This window comes from Centruroides sculpturatus, unplaced genomic scaffold (assembly GCF_000671375.1).
Source record: "Centruroides sculpturatus isolate CEXI.00-Female unplaced genomic scaffold, Cexi_2.0 scaffold723, whole genome shotgun sequence".
NCBI classification, from domain to species: domain Eukaryota; kingdom Metazoa; phylum Arthropoda; class Arachnida; order Scorpiones; family Buthidae; genus Centruroides; species Centruroides sculpturatus.
Window position 1 is genome coordinate 72,074 of NW_019385043.1, and position 21,953 is coordinate 94,026.

The 21,953-nt window shown below is 31.1% G+C and overlaps 3 protein-coding genes and 1 long non-coding RNA gene across 4 annotated transcripts; 2 read left to right on the top strand and 2 right to left on the bottom strand.

The window, feature by feature from the left end:
- Positions 1 to 920: 920 nt before the first annotated feature.
- Positions 921 to 19,082, bottom strand: LOC111633804. Its single transcript, XR_002758111.1, has 7 exons — positions 18,945 to 19,082; positions 18,719 to 18,799; positions 7,778 to 8,021; positions 7,625 to 7,705; positions 1,451 to 1,519; positions 1,296 to 1,385; positions 921 to 1,207 (listed from the first exon to the last, which is right to left on the bottom strand). It is a non-coding gene; the product is annotated as an uncharacterized LOC111633804 (long non-coding RNA).
- LOC111633802 (sialin-like) lies at positions 4,128 to 8,020 on the top strand. Its single transcript, XM_023378436.1, has 10 exons — positions 4,128 to 4,332; positions 4,467 to 4,669; positions 4,741 to 4,971; positions 5,039 to 5,222; positions 5,297 to 5,430; positions 5,503 to 5,646; positions 5,716 to 5,848; positions 5,916 to 6,071; positions 7,632 to 7,717; positions 7,850 to 8,020. The coding sequence occupies exons 1-10, from the start codon at positions 4,296 to 4,298 to the stop codon at positions 8,015 to 8,017; spliced, it is 1,476 nt and encodes a 491-aa protein (XP_023234204.1). The 5' UTR covers positions 4,128 to 4,295; the 3' UTR covers positions 8,018 to 8,020.
- LOC111633803 (sialin-like) lies at positions 17,102 to 19,114 on the top strand. The gene is made up of 6 exons (XM_023378437.1): positions 17,102 to 17,483; positions 17,556 to 17,699; positions 17,769 to 17,901; positions 17,969 to 18,124; positions 18,726 to 18,811; positions 18,947 to 19,114. Exons 1-6 carry the CDS (start codon positions 17,238 to 17,240, stop codon positions 19,112 to 19,114), a joined length of 933 nt encoding a protein of 310 aa, XP_023234205.1. The 5' UTR covers positions 17,102 to 17,237.
- Positions 19,115 to 19,860: 746 nt separating this feature from the next.
- LOC111633797 (ATP-dependent DNA helicase PIF1-like) lies at positions 19,861 to 21,339 on the bottom strand. The gene has a single exon (XM_023378428.1). The coding sequence runs from the start codon at positions 20,889 to 20,891 to the stop codon at positions 19,863 to 19,865; it is 1,029 nt and encodes a 342-aa protein (XP_023234196.1). The 5' UTR covers positions 20,892 to 21,339; the 3' UTR covers positions 19,861 to 19,862.
- Between the last annotated feature and the right edge of the window lie 614 nt (positions 21,340 to 21,953).

Sequence of the window (21,953 nt, forward strand, 5' to 3'; positions counted from 1 at the left end):
CAAAGCAACTAACACGTATACTTTGGCTCAGTTAATAGGAATGCTATAAAGATAATTTTAATGTGCGGCTTAGTTTTTCTATAAAAAAAATAATATTGGCATTTTAGCTTTTCTATAATGAGCACTGCAGATGAAATACGAAACAAATTTACGTTCATTGTACACAAATTAAATAAAAATTTAAAACGTGTTTTACAACTTCGTCATAAACATAAATCAAAGATTTTCATTTTTTAGAGGCTGTTCTGAGTTTCAGAAGACCAGAAAATACAGAATGAAGTGCGTTGGCCATCTGAAATAAAATAAATCATGTGTAATATATGAAGTGAAAAAAGTTAATACACAAANCGTGTGAGAATAATTATTAAGTAAGAAATAGAATTATTGATATCGTGTTATATTAGCAGGTTCTATTCTACTTCTATTACCTTATTTATCGTCGTTAAAATATTTAACACTAAAATACAATACGCAAAAGTTCTAGTTAATTGATATAAGTGTTTCAAGCCTAAAGATGTGAAGAATAGTCTGATCCATTACATGTGTTGCGGAAAATTGTCTACAGTTATAGTAAAACCTGTCAATTTTAGCAGGTTTGCACTTTGTATCTTGAATATCTCACTGCGTTAAGTTTTGGACACTTTCCTGTAATTTAAGTTAGATATGTTTAGACGTTTATGTTTCTAATTTTTAACTACTGAGTCAGCCTACACTGTTTTTTAGTCACATCCATTTGAATAGTTAAAATGACATAACTATCGGTTTTCTTCGGAAGTTTCACAACCAAACAAATAGCAAAACAGACGAAAAATATATGTTTTTTTGTGTTTAAATTAAAGTTCTTATTGACAAAAAGTAACAGAATCAAATAATTTCAAAATACATGTTACTGTTGTAAACTTCTTTTTTATGGATCAAAGTAACTAACAGGTACATTTTGGCTCGGTTAATAGGAATGCTACAAAGATAATTTTAATGTGCGGCTTGGTTTTTCTATAAAAAAAATAATATTGGCATTTTAGCTTTTCTATAATGAGCACTGCAGATAAAATACGAAACAATTTTTCGTTCATTGTACAAAAATTAAATGAAATTTTAAAACGTGTTTTAAAACTTCGTTATAAGCATAAATCAAAGATTTTCATTTTTCAGAGGCTGTTCTGAGTTTCAGAAAACCAGAAAATACAGAATGAAGTGCGTTGGCCATCTGAAATAAAATAAATCATATGCAATATATGAAGTAAAAAACGTTTATACATAAATTTGCAGATAAAAGATTTAAAAAGCAAAAATACCTTCACTGGAAACTTTTTCGTAACATTGAAGTAGCCTCTTACTGATATACATAACGACACTTTTCCAAATCTCTTCATAAAGTTCATAATCTGAATGAATAAGATGCATTTCGATATTATGTGTTATAATAAATAAAAGATAATGTAAAACTCACTTTTAGTTTCTGTTCAAGCGACAAATCGCATGCAGAAAACCTTCGGATATCTTGAAACGAGGTCTGCATCTGAAAAACACAAAAAATTATTAAACATATTAAAAGGAAGTGATCGATAACTTGGAAAAAAAAAAAGTGATAAAATACCGTAGACGTTAATGTTGAGCACGCGTAACCCATTATAAGACATACGATTGAAAGTAAAATGACAAACAGAAGAACGATGAAACTCATAATGGTGTTTAATTCTGCGTATATAATTATATAATATGCGAGGCTGGTTTCTAATAGAACTGTGAAATACAATATTGTAGGTAATAAACTTAATTTTGTGTTGATTTGATTGAGGAAGTTCCAAAGTTCGGCATGTTGCAACATTATCTCTTCTAATTTTAAACTTAAATTTGAATTGTTTTTATTAAGTAGAATTAAATCATTTAATACTTTTTGAAACGCTTTCTTCATAATCAAGTATAAAAATAAAAGAAAAAATAAAAAATGAATTAATCCTCCAATAATAAAGTTCACTGAAACCCCAAACTCCCCACTACAGAAGAGAATCATAAAATTGTTTTTGTTAGTGTTATCTAATGCTGGATATACAAATTTAATATTATAAATTGGCACAAAGCAAGTGGCACATAACAAAATTATGCGCATGATGACACTAATTTTGTGAATAGATTTGTATAAATCTTCAATTGGCAAATTATCTGGTTTCATTAATATGGTTATTGGATTAAGCTTTTTCGTTTAACAACAGAAAAAGTGAGCGACATAGCAAAACATATTATGGCAAAAAAGAACCTGACGAAAATGTTATAATCTACGATTGAATACCAGCCAAAACAAGGCATGTATTCTGCTACAGAAGGTATTGTCATAAGAAGTAGTAAAAAAAAAAAAAAAATTGCCAATATACAAATTCTACAAAGCGTAAGAAAAACTTTTGCAATAATTTATGTTTTGAATGAAACTGTCGACAATAGTAGCATGGAGCGAAAAACTTCCACCCGTAGATTATTGCGGTGGACATATGAGGCTGCAACAGACAACTAAGACATATTTTGTATCTACGAAACTCGGCCATGGATAAATTTTCAAACTTAAAATAGTTCAACTAAATGTCCAACATAAAGGGATATATCTGTAATCGATTGTATTCAGTGAAACTGGAACATCTAAAACTTATTAGAATTCTGTGGTCTTTTTAATTTCATTAGTTACGTATAGAATAATTGTTACTATCTTCACAAAGCCACAGCATCCGGATAATATTCTCGTGTTTGCTGCAGGCATTAATATTTTAAAAAGGTAGTAGCATCACCACTGAAATCAGTGCATTATTAGATGACTGTTATTAATTGTCTCTTAGTGAATAAATTAATTAACATAAAAATGCACAAAGTTATTAATAAGTGTGTTTGCTATTATAATTACTACAGTAGACTATTCATGTATGAACATTAAAATTCCTTTATTAAAATTTATTCAATAAAGTAAACGCATGGTAAAGTGATCATTAGTGTATTGCAACATAATGAATTTGCATTGAAAACTTATTTCGATCGCTGGTTTGTTGTACTATTGCTAATGGTGTGTACTTAATTTATTTATTGCCAATCGATTTACAGTACTGCAGACTCTCGTTACTGAATATTTCTTAACTTCTACATTTTTGCTTTTTTGCTATTATTTTTGAATTATTATGGAAATAATTATCAGAAAGTTAATGACTGATATTAAGCTTCTGCACCAGAAACGAATTCGCAGCAATTTTTTGATTCATCCCGTAAATGTCTCTATCCATTTAGCCTTCGTAATGTATGTCTGGCCGAACCTACAATGAGCTTTACAGTACATCTTATTAATACACATAGGTGAAAATATAAAAAAACAGTTAAAAATAGTGACTAAGTGATCAGTTCAATTCCCGTTATTACTATGTGTGACCGAATTCGATATTACGTGCTAGAATGTTAACGACTGTTCGACAGGAACGTTAAATTCCGATTTTTCGAACTAAAGGATGACATAATGTTAAACAATGATATCGCGAAATGATTTATTTAATTAAATGTCATCCTCGCTTTAAAAGGCACACATTACAAGCTCTAAACATATTAAATCTACTTATATGTTCTATGAGTCATGCTGAGTTATTAACAAAAGCATGTTTGTAAACATAATGAAACGTAAATAATGAATAGCAGTAGTTTTCAAACGATGCACTCAAACACAGTGGTTGGTTTCATGTGATGGCTAAATGTTTCTTGAATATTATGAACGTATATTTTAAAAATGAAAAGAAATAGTCAACAGTTTCCAGAATTGTAAAATATTACACAACAGGTTGTGTAACCTATCAGTCATTTATGAGATTTTATTTTAAAAATAACATTTCTATTACTAATGAAAATAAAATAAATTAATTGTATGTGGTAAAACATCTATTATGTAATTTTTAAATAACGTATTTCTATGTTTTTAATTATTACAATATTGCAGAAGTTTTAACCCCTAAAAAACTTCATTCAATAATAAGTTATTAATTAGGAAATCCCAAATATAAACCACACCCTTGCAATATTAAATTTCTATAACATAAAAAAATATATCTACATATACGTAGATGATTTCGACGTAAGCAAATTATGTTGCAATCCATTTTCTTTGGTAGTAACATTTAAATTTAAAACTGTCGAAACGGGATTTGGACCGTTGATAGCGGGTTATATATCACTCATGCTGGATTATAATACAGTTGATAAAATTACAAAAGCTGAGTGACGTAAGCTTCTATACAAAAGTGACATCAGACCATTCAAAAGCTTCATACTTCAAAATGAAGCAGGACGTACGCGAAGGAAAAGCCTTATACAGTAAGTAACCTCTAAAATTTGATACATCTCTTATCTACGCTGTAAAATATTAATTGATTTTTTTAAAAAAATTGGAGCGTAACATAATTTTTTCACTTTCTCAAATAGTCTTTCCTTGTTTTTCTTTGTTATAGGAATCTTACCTGCACGATATGTGTTGGTTTTCTTTATTTTTTTGGTATGTATGGAGATGTATGCTCATAGAATCGTGCTGAACGTAGCTATTGTAGCCATGGTAAATAATTCGGCGGTCGAGATGAGCGAAACTGAAAATACTCTACCTCACGAATGCCCCGATAGTGTTGAAAATCAAAATATCACGTATAATTACAGAGAAGTGAGTGTCGTATCGTATATTACACATAATATAGTGTTCATCTGACTAATCTCTGTATTTTGTTACTGTAGGGAAAATTCGTTTGGAGTCAACCCGAACAAGGAATTATTTTAGGAAGCTTCTATTATGGTTATGTCATTTTCCAGTTTTTGGGAGGTTCTGTAGTTCATCTTTTAGGTGCTAAGCGTACTTACGTCATTACTGTGTTTTTTTCGTCGGCGTTATTGTCGATAACACCACTTCTAGCCGAACTCGGTGTAGCGGCCTTGACATGTCAGAGAGTTGTCTTAGGAGTGTTGCAGGTAAGTTACTTAAACCACATTTAAATTTTTAATATCTTCAAAGTAATTTTTTTCCTATTAACTTTAGGGACTGACGTATCCATCAGGATTTACCATACTTTCAAGATGGTCTCCAGTTAACGAACGAAGTACATTAATGGCTATTTGCTTGAGCGGAAATTTAGTTGGTTCCATAATTTCCATGATACTGTCTGGTTACTTGTGCGAATATGGTTTTTCGGGTGGTTGGCCTTCAGCATTCTACGTCATTGGTAATTATCTAATTTATTCTATAGAGTTAATTATTATTCACCAATGTTAAACAATTAGATTTATTATATTTCAGGTATTTATGGATGTGTTTTGTCCCTCGGTTTGTTATTTTTTGTATATGATTATCCGGAAGAATTTTCCGGCATTACTCAAAAAGAGATTCTTCATATACGACAAAACTGGAATAATAATACGAATAATATTAAGGTATATTGTAAATTGAGTTTTAAAATGTTTTGAGACAGTGCTAAGATAATTTTGCATATTTAACACAATCAGAAAATTCCTTGGAAGAGTATTTTAACATCTGTACCAGTATGGACGACGTGCCTTGTAAAAATGTTCTTTTCTTGGGGTTTCTTTACTTTTCTATCAAAATTACCATCGTATCTCGATAATGTCCTACATTTCCCAATACAACAGGTAACGTCTGCCAATTTTAATGAACATTTTTAGAAGAAAATTCACGTTAATAAATTTATTTCTTTACAGAATGGCTTAATAAACGCATTTATGTATACAGCGAATGCGTTTGTCCTCATTATATCTGGTTACTTATCAGATTTGTTTATTAAGCGTAAATATTTCAGCGCAACAAACGTCAGAAAAGGCTTCGAGACACTTGGTAAGTGTTAATATTCTAATTACACAATGTAACGTTTCGATTATCATTAAGTTATTGTATCATTTAGCTATTATAGGAACCAGTGTATGCATGATATGCATTCCTCTGGTTGGATGTGATTCAACAAACGTCATAATAATACTTGTCATGACATCTGGCTTCATGGGTTTTGTTGGTGGCGGTGACATCCCAATTATTATGAATATGGCACCTAAATATACAGGTAAACATTAATCATACTTAATTCATTACACGTTAAAATTCTGCAGCTCAAAACATGTATGTAGTTTATTCAATTTGTTCATCTATTTTCTTTAGTGTTTTACTGTTTACATATTTCTCGATTATTTTGTTTTCTTCTATTCACGAATTTGTTTCCTTTAGATTTCTTTTTAGGAAAAAATTGAAAAATTTCAAAAAAGACTTCAAGAAACTTCGATTTTGTTTGAATTTCCTCAACTCTTTTATTATTTTTCATGAAATTCTGTGAAAATTTTCTCAGGTTTTTGAAGGCCTTTATATACAGTACAGCGTCGTTTATCCGAAAGTTTTCCAGTCGGCAAATTTAAATTTTCGTTAGAGCTGTTGCGCTGCAATCTTTGGCTATATCTTGGGCTATTCCAATATTTTTTTTTGTTGGTGTGTGTGTTTTAGCTGGCAGCACTGGCACTTTTGTATGGTGTTTTTTTTTCTGAAGACTGTGTCGTGCTGAATCGAACGTTTTTGATACTAGATCAACTTCTAAAGTACACTTTTTTGGTTTTTATATTTTTCAATATATATATTTTGTTTATAAAAAATAAAAAAATAATTTTTAACGATATAATAGCCACGATTATTATTTTAAAAAGTTTTCGTTATGCTTAATATCGACGAAAATTCAACGCGAAGCGACACGCAAAGCAGAAAAAATTTCAACATGGGATAGATTAATATATTTTTCATATATAATCGGTTATCCGAAAAATAAGTTATCCGAACAACCCCAGTCCCGAATTGATTCAGATAAACGACGCTCTACTGTATATTTGATACATATAAAGTTATGTATGTGTACGTACGTTGGTCTGTATTTCGCTGTAAATTTCAAGACCCGTGGACCGAAAATTTTGAAATTTGGCACGGCACTTCTATGTGGGGTATTACATGATATTACATTTTGGAGATAACAGGAAAGTAAAGGTAAGGATAGTATCTCGAGTGGAGTCAGAGTTAATGAAATTTTACTCGTTATTGGCATTGCCAATGTTTTTAAACACTTGCTCTTACCTCAACAGATAAGACCTTTTTGAAATTAATTGAAAATTATCGGACTTTCTGGTCCCTTAACCTTCCGTTAGATTGATAGGAGTCGTTCAATTGCCATTGTTATTATTTTCCCTAAAATCCTCTTAATTAATTTCTTTAGTATTTTTCTCTAATATTTCTCAAATCTTTTACAAATTTATCCTTAATTAAAAGACGTTGGAAGTTGTTTGTTTGTAGTTTTCCTTGCGGATAAAATTGCAATATCCACTCATAGAGTTAAATTAATGATATTAAATTTGACAAGGTTGTTGCAAATGATAAAAACGTTTCGTATTAGCGATAATTTATCTTAAAAGAGGCATACAATAAATCTCGAGATTATTTAAAATAACGTTTGAAATAACCTTAACATAACAATATACATCTCGGTCAACCATATAAACGTAAAATTTGTAATATGAATTGTAAAATAAGCATATTTCTATTTACTCTTAAGTTTTAAACAATTGCAAATATAATATTTCTTACATTTCAGGGCCGTTGTACGGATTGACTGGCGGAATGGCAACAGTTTCTGGCTTCTTATCACCATATGTAGCTGGGCTGTTCCTAGATAAAAATGTAAATAAATTTTATTGATAAAAACCAACTTATTTATCATAAAAACTTCATAATATTTACATTTATTACGAAAGTTTCTTAATAGATTCTCATTGTAATGAAATTTGATTGATGGTTTCATTCTGCTTACAGCAAGGAAGCATGGTGCAATGGAGTTACGTCTACTATCTCTCGGCCGGATTTTGTTTATTAGGGTTGGTCATCTTCCTGGTTTTTGGCTCAGCCGAATTGCAACCTTGGGCTGATAACGATTCGGAAGAAGCAGAAGTAGAGGAAAAAGTTGTCTCCGTATCAAAATAGGGTGCTGTAATGCCAAATTTATAGTCTTTTTTAGAAAAATAAATATAAAGTAATGAAATTAAACAATACTGTGTGAGATTATAACAACATTTTTTAAATTTATTTTTACTCTCTAACTTAATAATGTATATTTAATGTTTCCGAACAAACTAATTCTTATTAAATATCGTGTGACATATTTCGAGTAAGGTCAGACCTAATGACGATTTTTCTCATTATTAGCATTTACAAATATTTATAAAACTCATACCACTCTCAAAATTAAGTTTTTTTTTCCATTTTATAGTAATTATAAATATAAAAAGATTTTAATAATAAAATATCGTAACAGATGGCGCCATATTAGATGTTTTAAATGTCAGGAAAGTTAAGCAACTTCCTGCTGGATTTTTCATTCTTAATTTTTTTAAAGTGGAATTGAGTCAGGAAATAATGTCAATTGGCTACTACATTGAGTAATTCAGGATGCATTATTTTGTATTTGAAGGTTGGAAAATACACTTTCATATTGAGTGCGCAATATATGCCTAGTCATGCCTTACATTAAATCTATAATGATGTCGTACCCATTATCCAAAAGAAAACTTCCGTCATCACAAATGTTCTGCCTTCTCTTGATCACAAGCTCTTGAATTTCTGCAATAAGATCCGAACCAACGTGGAAAACATCCATGGCAAAGAGTACTATGTATCAATGTCGAGAGCAATGAGTCACAAAGTTTAATTGTGAGGATACAGGTGAGTTTTTTAAAAAAAAATTGTGAAAGTTAATATCGAGTATAATCTTCATTAAGTCCGATTCCACTCGAGATATCCTATCTTTCCACACCTTTGATCTTTAACCACCAAAATCAAATAGCATCAATGCCCTAATACACAAATCTTAATGCAAAATTTCTGAAACTTTTCAACAAAAGACACGGGAGTTATTATCCTTCAAAATGGTTGAAGAAAATCGTACCCTCCTACACACACTAACATCCATACATGCAATGGCGCGTTATATCTTCATACAGCCCCAGGTAAATTTGAATTAGGTGGCCCCATGTATAATATTAACTTCAAACATTTTTGTTGGGAAGAAATTTCTGAGGAAATCCCCCCCGGTATCCTCGTTCGTTTTTTTTTCATTTCTCGAGAACTCAAGATTCCGAGTTCTATGTTGTACGACTTACTTAGATTTTACAAATACGTGAGCCGTTCTCAGCCCGGCACACGTACGCTTATTTGTAAAATCGGAAAAAAAATTTTGCATTAATTTTGGAGACTTAAAAAACACCCAAAAATAAAATTAAACAAATTTCAGAGGTTCCAAACAACCGAGTTTTTTGTAACGCTATGTAAACTTGATGAGTTAACTCGTCAATGGAGAGGAAGTTAATTCCCGTATCTCTATTAAACAGGAAGGTAACATCCCATTCAGAACATGAAGTCAAATCGGGAAAAAGCAGCAACACTGAAAAAACACAGCAACAACTTGCTTAACTTTCCCGGCAACATTTGGTGGCGCTATCTGTTATCATATTCTGTTTAAAAAACTTTATATTTTTAAATATTATAGTGGCAAATGGTAGGGATTTTTGTTAAAATTTGTAAGTGCTAATAACGAGTACAATCGTCATTAAATTAAGTCCAATCCTACTGGAGATATACACTGTACCCATTATTTTTCCATCCCTCAACCTTTAACCACCAAAATTAATAGCATCAATTCCACTAATAAACAAACCTCCCCGCATAATTTCAGATATTTTCGACAAAAAGAACAGGAATTATTAAGCTACAAATGGTGAAAAAATGATGCCACTCAAACACACACTAACATTTATAATAATACATTCCCCTTTGTTATATATAACATTCGGGAAAGTAAAAATGGAATTAATGATGCCTATGAAGATTAAAAATAATGTCCTAACCACGTATATTTAGAACAAATTCTGTTGGTTAATAAAATTAGTTTTATATACATTTTATGAAAGTGCAGTAGAGCGTCGTTTATCCGAAACATCAGTTATCCGAAAGAATTCCAGTCGGCCTAAAGTATAATTTTTATTTGTTTTTATATTTTTCAATGTATTTATTTCGTTTGTAAAACAAAGAAATCATTTTTAACCATACAATAGCCACGATTATTATTTTAAAAAGTTTACGTTAGGCTTAACATCCACGAAAATTCAACGCGTAGCGACACGCAACGGAGAAAAATTTCAACACAAGATAGGTTAATATATTTTTTCGTACATAATCGGTTATCCGAAAAATAAGTTATCCGAACAACTCCAGTCCGCAACTGATTCGGATAAACGATGCTCTACTGTATATTGTTACAGATGGCATAATAAATCTTCTAAAATTATCTAAATTATTTAATTAATTCAAAATTAATTTGTAAGTATTAATATTTATACTGTGTGGAAATATAACTTTCCAATTTAGGCTAATTTTCGTCAATTAATTAATTTAAGGTGTGTTTCAAATTTATACGGACACGAAAAACATAAAATGAAACCCAAATTTGCTGCATTAAGTGACAAATGTTTTATTAAAAATTATATGGATTTAGATGTTTCCACACTGCAAAATAAGAATTTTAATCAAACATTAACATTTTGTCACTGAAAATAATATTTTTGAAAATTTTATACAAAAAACTATTACATATTTATCCGGACAGGCACTCATTTCATGACTTAAATAGAATATTGTTTAGTTTCAAGAATTGAAATATGCAAATTAGTTTACATATCTAATTGTAATACAAATTCTTTATGTTGTTCAACGTTCTAAAATGGGTAGAACAAAGAATATATCTGATTATGAAAAAGGGCTGATTGATGCCTATAAATCACAAGGCAAGTCAATAAGAGAAATTTTAGCATATATAAATCATCCAACATAAACTGTTTGTGATTATTTATCAAAAAGACGTGGCTAGGATGTACCAAAATTCAAGACAGGTTCAAAACCCAAGCTTATACCTCGAGATTGAAGACAAATCATCAAGGTTTGCTCCACAAAACAAACATCAGTAAGAAAAATAAAACAAGAATTAGACTTACCTTGTAGCAGCACAACATTGTGGAAAGTTTTAAATAAATCTCCAACGTTAAAATTCAGAAAAAAAAAAGCTGTAATGCCACCATATCTATTAAAGTACTAAAGTGACAGACTTGATTGGGCACAAAAACACATGACAGTCCAAAGAATGGATTGAAGGTATGGTCCAACTGGTAAAATACACCAAAGAATAAGAATTATAGCCTATATAAGACTAAAAATTCAGTGATGAAAAACAATTCATCTTAGATCGTCCAGATGATTGAAAGTAGGCCTATTATTGGCACTATTTAAGAACCGAAAAACAAATATTTTCAAAACGCCAAATGGGTGGTGGATCAATAATAGTGTGGGGTGCGTTTGGATTCAATGGAACCACAGATTTAGCATTTATAACTCAAAGAATGAATTCAGAGAAGTGTCGAGGCATGCTTGAAGATCATTTATTGGAAGCTGGACCAAATTGGATCTTTCAACAAGACAATGCCCCTGTGAATGCCTATAAATCAACAAAAATGTGGTTTAAACGTAAAAATATTAATCTGATGACATCGCCTGCTAGAAGCCCTACCCTGAATCCAATGGAAAATCTTTGGGGATGATAGTTCGGACAGTTTATGCCAATGGAAAGCAGTTTTCCACAATTCATGATTCGAAGGCAGCAATTTCAGATGCTTGGGATAAACTTAAGATTGAATTCCTTCAGAATCTAATTGAAACAATGCCTAATCGAGTATTTAATGCAATTAAGTTAAATGGTGGTTACATTGGCCATTAAATTGTAAGAAAACTTTGCAATTTGAAACTTGTCCGTATAAATATGTGACAGGTTTTTTGTATAGAATTTTCAAAAAAGAATTTTCAGTGACAAAATGTTAATGTTTGATTAAAATTCTTACTTTGCAGTGTGGAAACATGTAAATCCATGTTATTTTTAATAAAACATTTGTCACTTAATGCAGCAAATTAGGGTTTCACTTTAATTTTTTCGTGTCCGTATAAATTTGAAAGACACCTTAAATCATTTGATACTCTTTGAAACGCTTTCTTCGTAATCAAGTATAAAAATAAAAGAAAAAATGAAAAATAAATGAATTCTCCAATAATAAAGTTCACTAAAACCCCAAACTCCCCATTACAGAAGAGAATCATAAAATTGTTTTCGTTAGTTTTATCTAATGCTGGATATGTGACATAGATATTGAAAATTGGCAGTGCACATGTGAAAGAAAGCAGGATTATGCGCACGATGACACTAATTTTGTGAATAGACTTGTTTAAATCTTCAATTGGCAAATTATCTGGTTTTATTAATATGATTATCGGATTAATGTTTTTTTTTTGCGTTTTACAACAGAAAAAGTGAGCGACATTGCCAAATATACTATGGTAAAACTGTACCTGACGAAAATGTTATAATTTACCATTAAATACCAGCCAAAGCAAGGCGTATTTTCTGCTACAGAAAGTATTGTCATTAAGAATAGTAAGAAGGAATGTTCCCAATATATAAATCCCACAAAGCATAAGAAGAACTTTTGCATTAATTTATGTTTAGTATGAAACTGTCGACAATAGTAGCATGGAGCGAAAAAGTTCCATCCGTAAATTAGTGCAGTGGACATACGAGACTGCAACAGACAACTAAGACATATTTCGTATCTACGAAACTCGGCCATAGATAAAGTTTCAAACTTAAAATAGTTCAACTAAATGTCCAACATAAAGGGATACATCTGTAATCGATTGTATTCAGTGAAACTGGAATAGCTAAAACTTATTACAGTTCTGTGGTTTTTTTTTTAATTTTATCGGTTAGCAATAGAATAATTGTTAATATCTTCACAGAGCCACAGCATCTAGATGATATTCTCGTGTTTGCTGCAGGGATTAATATTTCAAAAAGTAGTGGCATCACAACTGAAATCAGTGCATTATTAAATGACTGTTATTAATTGTCTCTTAGTGAATAAATTAATTAACATAAAAATAGGGTCGTGCCGTGCTATGATGCAGAGATGCGGCCGCATCAGGCGGCACTGTGAGGGGGCGACATAAAAAACATTTAAGGGGTAGAATTTCAAAGACTTGCATCATACTTATAGAAAATCTACCGCACGGCCCTGGTAAAATACACCAAAGAATAAGAATTATAGCCTATATAAGACTAAAAATTTATATAAGGGCGGCAAAAAAACATAATTGGTGGCATTTCGAAGACTTGCATCATACTTAGAAAATCTACCGCACGGCCCTGCATAAAAATGTACAAAGTTATTAATAAGTTAATATCAATGACAATTACTATAGTAGATTATTCATATATGAACATTCAAATTCGTTCATTATGGGTCCATTCAATAAAGTAAACGCATGGTAAAGTGATCATTAGTGTTTTGCAACGTAATGAATTTGCATTGAAAAGTTATTTCGATCGCTGGTTTGTTGTACTATTGCTAATGGTGTGTACTTAATTTATTTATTGCCAATCGATTTACAGTATTGCAGACTCTCGTTAATGGATCTTATTTAACTCCTAAATTTCTCCTTTTTTTTGAATTATTATGGAAATAAATATCAGACAGTTGATGACTGGTTTTAAGCTTCTGCAGAAACGAATTCGGGCAGGTCGAAACATGCAGAAATTTTTTTATTCATCCCATTCGGCCTTCGTAATGTATGTCTGGCCGAACCCACAGTGAGCTTTACAGATCATCCTAGTAATACACACAGGTGGAAACAAAAAAACAGTTAAAAATAGTAACTAAGTGATCAGTGCAATTCCCGTTATTACTGTGTGTGACCGAATTCGAAAGAATGTTAACGAGTGTCCGACAGGGATGTTAAATTTTTATTTTTCGAATGAAAGTATGACAATGATAAATGGTTAAACAATGATATCGCGAAACGATTTATTTAATTAAATGTCATCCTCGCTTTAAATGGTACACTATAAACATATTAATCTACTTACAATATGTATTCCATGAGTCATTCTGTGAGTTATTAGCAAAAGCATGTTTGTAAACATAATGAAACATAAATAATGAACAGCAGTGGTTGGTTGCATGTGATGGCTAAATGCTCCCCGAATATTATGAACGTATATTTTAAAAATGAGAAGAAATAGTAGAATGTAGAACGTAAACAACTGGCACTGCAAATAGTAAAAAAAATTGTACAGACATCTTTTACACTTTCTATAAACTGTAAGGTTATCTCATAAATTTTAACATCGATTTAAAGAAAAAAAATTAGTCATAAATTTTAAAAACACAAAGTTTGGCGTAAAATTGATGTCAAACCTACAACTAAATCACATTTCATAGATATGGTGTTTGTAACACAGATATTGACTGAAGTACGTACAGATGATTATTTCAATGGCACCAAATATACTCTAGTGCAGCGATTCCCAACCTGTGGTACGCGTACCCCTAGGGGTACACGATAGGTTGTTTAGGGGTACAGAAAAAAGTTAGTTATTATGGCAGAAAAAATAATATATTATGTATCACAAACTAATAGTATTAAAAAATTATTAGATAAAAAATGGTTCCTTGCAACAATCACAACTTTATTATACATTTTTTCTTTTAGATTTTTTCTCTTTAATTTAAAGTTACAATATGTAAAATTAACAATATGGTTACTCACTAAATTTCTTAAATGAGGGGTACAATCTAGAGATATGACATGTCACGGGGTACAATCCAGAGATATGACATGTCACGGGGTACGCTAATGAAAAAAGGTTGGGAACCACTGCTCTAGTGCTTTACTTAAGTGGCACTATTTAGATACGGATTATATCCAGGATTGGCTGTTTATATCGTTAAAACTGAAAATTTTCAAATGAGCCAATGTTCACTTATCTTATAAATTATTAAATTTTTGAAAATCGGGAAATCTACTTACCAAATTGAAAATGGCAGCATAATTTTAAACTGATATCCAAGTGAACAGTTTCCAGAGTTATAAAAAATTAGACAACAGGTTGTGTAACTTTTCCGTCTTTTATGAGATTTTATTTTAAAAATAACATTTCTATTACTAATGAAAATAAAACAAATAAATTGTATGTGGCACCATCTATTGTGTAATTTTTTTATAACGTATTTATATATTTTTAATTATTACAAAATAGTAAAAGTTTTAATTTTGAAGGTAGATATGGGTTTTATAAAACACTATAAATGATAACAACAAGTAAAATCTTTATTAATTAGGTCTGACTCTTCACGAGATATATCGTGTGACCACTAGTATAAATGTTACATAAAAAGTTGCGTTTTTCCAATGAAAATTTGAAGAAATTTATATCATACTTTCGTGTGTTTGCGATGGAAAAATTTGTACTTTCATTATATAAAATTTATGCAAGTAAATTTTTATATTTCTTCTGTAGCAAGCCACCAATGTAGTACTTAATAGTTTCATTTCGTTTTAAATCAAAATGGCGACGTTTACAGAGAATGAAGAACTGTAAGGTGATGTGCTGTACATAAAATTAGTTACGTTCTTGTTTCGTGTACAGAAAAAAAGGGTATAAATTTATTCTTAAAATTGTTTTGTGGACATTAGATTTATTACGAAGATTTTGATAATTTTATCTAGACAATTTTAATTTTATGATTACAAAAAAATTGTTTACATCTTTGTTAATTAATCAGACAGAATGAAAAATACACTCGATATTTAATTCACAAACGAATTCTATAGAGGAGAGAAAATAAAAAATTAACCCAAAATGATAATAGTTATTATAATTGTTGTAAGTCTGGAAGCCATAGCAACAACCTAATATAAATTTCTATAAAAACTTAGAATTTATTTAAGTTAAAAAATAGCTAATTTCATTCCACGTGTTCTTAAACAGGAGAGGGGATATCAGTGCAAGTAATTCAATCCAAAATGTAAAACAAACCGTCTACTCAGACTGACAAACAAAAAACTTCATTTAATAATAAGTTATAAATTAGGAAATCCCAAATATAAACCACACCCCTGCAATATTAAATTTCTATAACATATAAGAAAAATATATCTACATATATGTAGATGGTTTCGACGTAAGCAAATTAAGTTGCAATCCATTTCTTTGGTAGTAACATTTAAATTTAAAACTGTCGAAACGGGATTTTGACTGTAGATAGCGGGTTATATATCACTCATGCTGGATTATAATACAGTTGCTGAAATTACAAAAGCTGAGTGACGTAAGCTGCTATACAAAGGTGACATCAGTCCATTCGAGAGCTTCATACTTCAAAATGAAGCAGGACGTACGCGAAGGAAAAGCCTTATACAGTAAGTAACTTTTAAAACTTGATACATCTCTTATCTACGCTGTAAAATATTATTTAATTTTTTTAAAAAAATTGGAGCGTAACATAATTTTATCACTTTCTCAATTCGCTTTCCTTGTTTTTTTTTTGTTATAGGAATCTTACCTGCACGATATGTGCTGGTTTTCTTTATTTTTTTGGTATGTATGGAGATGTATGCTCATATTGTCGTGCTGAACGTAGCTATTGTAGCCATGGTAAATAATTCGGCGGTCGAGATGAGCGAAACTGAAAATACTCTACTTCACGAATGCCCTGATAGTGTTGAAAATCAAAATATCTCGTATAATTACAGAGAAGTGAGTGTCGTATCGTACATTACACATAACACAGGATTCCTCTGATTAATCGCTGTATTTTGTTTACTGTAGGGAAAATTCGTTTGGAGTCAACCCGAACAAGGAATTATTTTAGGAAGCTTCTATTATGGTTTTGTCATTTTCCAGTTTTTTGGAGGTTTTGTAGTTCATCTGTTAGGTGTCAAGCGCACTTACATCATTACTGTGTTTTTATCGTCGGCGTTATTATCGATAACACCATTTATAGCCGAACTCGGTATAGCGGCCTTGTCATGTCAGAGAGTTATCTTAGGAGCGTTGCAAGTAAGTGACTTAAACTACATTTAAATTTTTAATATCTTGAAAGTCATTTTTTTTCCTATTAACTTTAGGGACTGACGTATCCATCAGGATTTACTATACTTTCAAGATGGTCTCCAGTTAACGAACGAAGTACATTAATGGCTATTTGCATAAGTGGAGATTTAGTTGGTTCCATAATTCCCATGATACTGTCTGGTTACTTGTGCGAATATGGTTTCTCGGGTGGTTGGCCTTCAGCATTCTACGTTTTTGGTAATTAATCTATTCTATAGAGTTAATTATTGTTCACCAATGTTAAACAATTACATTTATTATATTTCAGGTATTTATGGATGTGTTTTGTCTCTCGGTTTGTTATTTTTTGTATATGATTATCCGGAAGAATTTTCAGGCATTACTCAAAAAGAGATTCTTCATATACGACAAAACTCGAATATTAATTCTTATAATATAAAGGTATATTGTAAATTGGGTTTTAAAATGTTTTGAGACAATGCTAAGATAATTTTGCATATTTAACACAACCAGAAAATTCCTTGGAAGAGTATTTTAACATCTGTTCCAGTATGGGCGACATGCATTGTAAAATTGTTCTTTTGTTGGGGTTTTTTTACTTTTCTATCAAAATTACCATCGTATCTCGAGAATGTCCTACATTTCCCAATACAGCAGGTAACGTCTGGCTATTTTAAAGAATATTTTTAAAAGAAAATTTACATTAATAAATTCATTTCTTTACAGAATGGCTTAATAAACGCATTCATGCATACAGCAAATACGTTTGGCCTCATTATATCTGGTTACTTATCAGATTTATTTATTAAGCGTAAATATTTCAGCGCAACAAACGTCAGAAAAGGCTTCGAGACACTTTGTAAGTGTTAATATTCTAATTACACAATAGAAAGTTTTGATTATAATTAACTTATTGTATCATTTAGCTATTATAGGAACCAGTGTATGCATGATATGCATTCCTCTGGTTGGATGTGATTCAACAAACGTCATAATAATACTTATCATGACAACTGGCTTCATGGGTTTTGTTGGTGGCGGTGACATCCCAATTATTCTGAATATGGCACCTAAATATACAGGTAAACATTAATCATAGTTACTTCATTACATGTTAAAATTCTGCAGCTCAAAACATGTATGTAGTTTATTCAATTTGTTCATTTATGTTCTTCAGTGTTTTACTATTTACTTTACATATTTCTCGATTGTTTTGTTTTCTTCTATTCACGAATTTGTTTTTTTAGACTTCTTTTTAGGAAGAAAGTTCAAAATTTCAAAACAGACTTTAAGAAACTTCGATTTTGTTGGAATTTCCTTAACTTTTTATTATTTTTCATGAAATTCCGTGAAAATTTTTTCAGATTATTGAATGTCTTTATATATATTTAATACATATAAAGTTATGTATGTGTACGTATGTTACCCTGTATTTCGCTATAAATTTCAAGACTCGTGGACCAAAAATTTTAAAATTTCGCACGACATTTTTATGTGGGGCATTAATTAATGATATTACATTTTGGATATAACAGGAAAGTAAGGGTAAGGATTGTATCTCGAGTGGAATCAGAGTTAATAAAATTTTACTCGTTATTAGCATTCTCAATAACGATGAAAAGCATATTTCGATTTATTCTTAAGTTTTAAACAATTGAAAATATAATATTTCTTACGTTTCAGGGCCTTTGTACGGATTGACTAACGGAATGGCAACAATTTCTGGCTTCTTATCGCCGTATATAGCTGGGCTGTTCCTAGATAAAAATGTAAATAAATTTTATTGATAAAAACAAGCTTATTTATCATAAAAACTTCATAAAATTTACATTTATTACGAAAGTTTCTTAATGGATTCTTATTGTAATGAAATTTGATTGATAATGGTTTCATTCTGTTTACAGCAAGGAAGCATGGTGCAATGGAGTTACGTCTACTATCTCTCGGCGGGATTTTGTTTATTGGGGTTGGTCATCTTCCTGGTTTTTGGCTCAGCCGAATTGCAACCTTGGGCTGATAACGATTCGGACGAAGCAGAAGTAGAGGAAAAAGTTGTCTCCGTATCAAAATAGGGTGCTGTAATGCCAAATTTATAGCTTTTTTTTAAAAAAAAAAATAAATTTAAAGTAATGAAATTAAACAATACTGTGTGAGATTATAACAACATTTTTTAAATTTATTTTTATTCTCTAACTAAATAATGTATATTTAATGTTTTTGAACAAACTAATCCTTATTAAATATCGTGTGACATATTTCGAGTAAGGTCAGACTTAATGACGATTTTTCTCGTTATTAGCATTTACAAATATTTATAAAACTCATATTACTCTCAAAATTAAGTTCTTTTTTTCATTTTATAATGATTATAAATATAAAAAGATTTTAATAATAAAATATCGTTGCTACATTGCTGTAATAAAAAATGTATGAAACATCTCTAAAATATCTTGTTATGTATTGTACAATGGATTCTTGATATAGTGATTTTCTGACGTAATGAACAATTTTGTTTGTTTTTACTAATTTTATGCATCATTCACACAAACATATATAGTACTTCGTGAACTCTTAATATAATGAGTAATTTAGCCTAGACCTATGTGAGTTCGAACGTTGTAAAACTTTTAATGGGAAATGTTTTAGGGCATTCTAAAATAATAACAAAATTTTCTGAAAGATGACCAAAGCGGTTGAGGTCATGGGTTGGCGCTACACTAACGCGCTGGCCACATTCACTTTTTCCAGTTTTCTTTGTGTTTCTAAATAAGAGCCAATTTTCCCATTTAATTAATTAATTTAAAAAAGTAACAAACAATATCAATTTCTTAATGCTATAGCGTGAACAATATTTTTTGTTAGCCCATCTTTAGCTAACACAAACAAACTGGATGGTTTACCCACTCGAGAGCATGCCACGTATAATTGTCCGTGTGAAAAACATGGTGTGCTCAAATCTAAGCCACAAATAGACATCGTTTGGCCTTGGGATTTGTTGATAGTCATTGCAAATGCCAATCTAATCGGAAACTGAATACGTTTGAATTGAATTGGCACATCTGTAGGTATAATAGGAATCCGTGGTATTAATATATTTTCACCTCGGAACTTGCCATTTAAAATGCTGGCTTCGATAACGTTTTTCATTAATTTTTGAATGACTAATCGCGTACCGTTGCACAGCCGTGGCGGGTTCAAATTACGAAGCAAGATAATCGGAGATCCAACCTTCAATTGTAAATTATGCGGTGGCATGCCTGGCAAATCCAGTGAGTTCAAAAACTCTGTGGGAAAATTTACAGCTTCGCTGGCATCGCAAACTGTATCAATAGATTTGTATGATACCAAGTTCCCTGGCAACAACTGTTGTATCTTCAGATTTAAATTGTCAACGTCTACATTTTTTGCCGCTAAAATTGCTCTTTCTGCAAGCCACTCATGATTTATGTACTGTGTGTGTACATCGGGAAATATTTGTTCAATGAGAGTATCTTGCGAATCAGCGATTGTGCAGAAATCGGTCGGTAATTTTACGTATCCAGTTTCATCTATAGCAACTTTTCCATCACCGATATTTAAGAGTTGTTTTGAGAATGTTTCAGCGGATGGATCTTGAAGCATTTGAACGCGCATATTTACTTTCAGCTGTAGTTTTTCAACATTACGCCACAATGGAGATGATTTTAAGCAAGCGTTGATCTCATCAGCGTATGTTGAACGTGGAATGACGGGAAGTGTTTGTCTGAAATCTCCTGAAAGGACCAACAGAGTGCCACCAAATAGTTTGTCGTTGTTTTTAATATCTTTCAATGTCCTGTTCAACGCCTCAAGCGAATGTTTGTGTGCCATAGTACATTCATCCTAGATGATAATTTTACACTGTATCAGCACGGTGGCCATGGACGATTGTTTTTTAATGTTGCATACTGCGTCAGGGTTATTTTGAATATTTAGTGGCAGCTTAAATACTGAATGAGCTGTTCTGCCTCCATCCAATAAAGTTGCCGCAATGCCCGATGATGCAACGGCCAATGCGATGCCATTATTTGATCGTATTTCAGCAAGAATTAGCGAAATAAGGAATGTTTTGCCAGTTCCACCCGGTGCATCCAAAAAGAAGAACCCACCTTGTCCTGCTGAAACTGCGAGCATAATGCGGTCATAAATGGTTCTTTGTTCGTCATTCATTAGTTAAAAAAAATGTTAAGGGTGAACAACCGTTATCACTTAGGGGTATGAAAAATAGATAGTAGCCGATTCTCAGACCTACTGAATATGCATATAAAATTTGGTAAAAATCGGTAAAGCCGTTTCGGAGGAGTAAGGTAACTAACATTGTGACAGGAGAATTTTATACATAAGATTTTTATTCTCTAAATATTTATTTATGTCTCAATCTTTAAAATCTTTCGAAAAATCTTCAGAAAAATTATTCCTGTCCCTACGAGCATTGAGAAATCCTTTATACGTGCACATCACAAATTTATTCAGGAAGTTTATGAAAACCAGCATATTCTGGCAGACCTCATGTTAAAAAGTTTCTAAAAGATAACAGTAATTCGTATTCGAGAGGTTCAAAGAAATAGAAACATGCACATTTTACACTCTTATGTCTAAATTTTAGCATTAAATCTTATTACTTAAATTCAGGTTGCAACAACCATAGAGAAGGTTGGAAAAAGAGAATTGAAATCTGATAGGAGTACAATTAATACAATCAACAAATTAGTTGATTGAATCAATCATCAATCAATTAAAAAGACTTTAATACAAAAATCAAACGGTTTAAAATATTATTACAATTAGGGAAATGAATTTGCAAAACATATGACAAAATTGTACTTACTTATTAGTGCAATCTAAAGATTGGTGACACTTTGAATTACATAGCAATTGGTTTTTGCGACAAGC

Excerpts from the sequence above, each read along its gene's own strand:
- LOC111633803 (XM_023378437.1), top strand. The coding sequence starts at position 17,238 with ATGGTTTCTCGGGTGGTTGGCCTTCAGCATTCTACGTTTTTGGTAATT. Across the intron at positions 17,902-17,968 it reads AAAAGGCTTCGAGACACTTT|CTATTATAGGAACCAGTGTA; the intron begins GTAAGTGTTAAT and ends TGTATCATTTAG. Across the intron at positions 18,125-18,725 it reads TATGGCACCTAAATATACAG|GGCCTTTGTACGGATTGACT; the intron begins GTAAACATTAAT and ends CTTACGTTTCAG.
- LOC111633797 (XM_023378428.1), bottom strand. The coding sequence starts at position 20,891 with ATGGCACACAAACATTCGCTTGAGGCGTTGAACAGGACATTGAAAGAT.
- LOC111633802 (XM_023378436.1), top strand. The coding sequence starts at position 4,296 with ATGAAGCAGGACGTACGCGAAGGAAAAGCCTTATACA. Across the intron at positions 4,333-4,466 it reads CGAAGGAAAAGCCTTATACA|GAATCTTACCTGCACGATAT; the intron begins GTAAGTAACCTC and ends TCTTTGTTATAG. Across the intron at positions 4,670-4,740 it reads TCACGTATAATTACAGAGAA|GGAAAATTCGTTTGGAGTCA; the intron begins GTGAGTGTCGTA and ends TTGTTACTGTAG.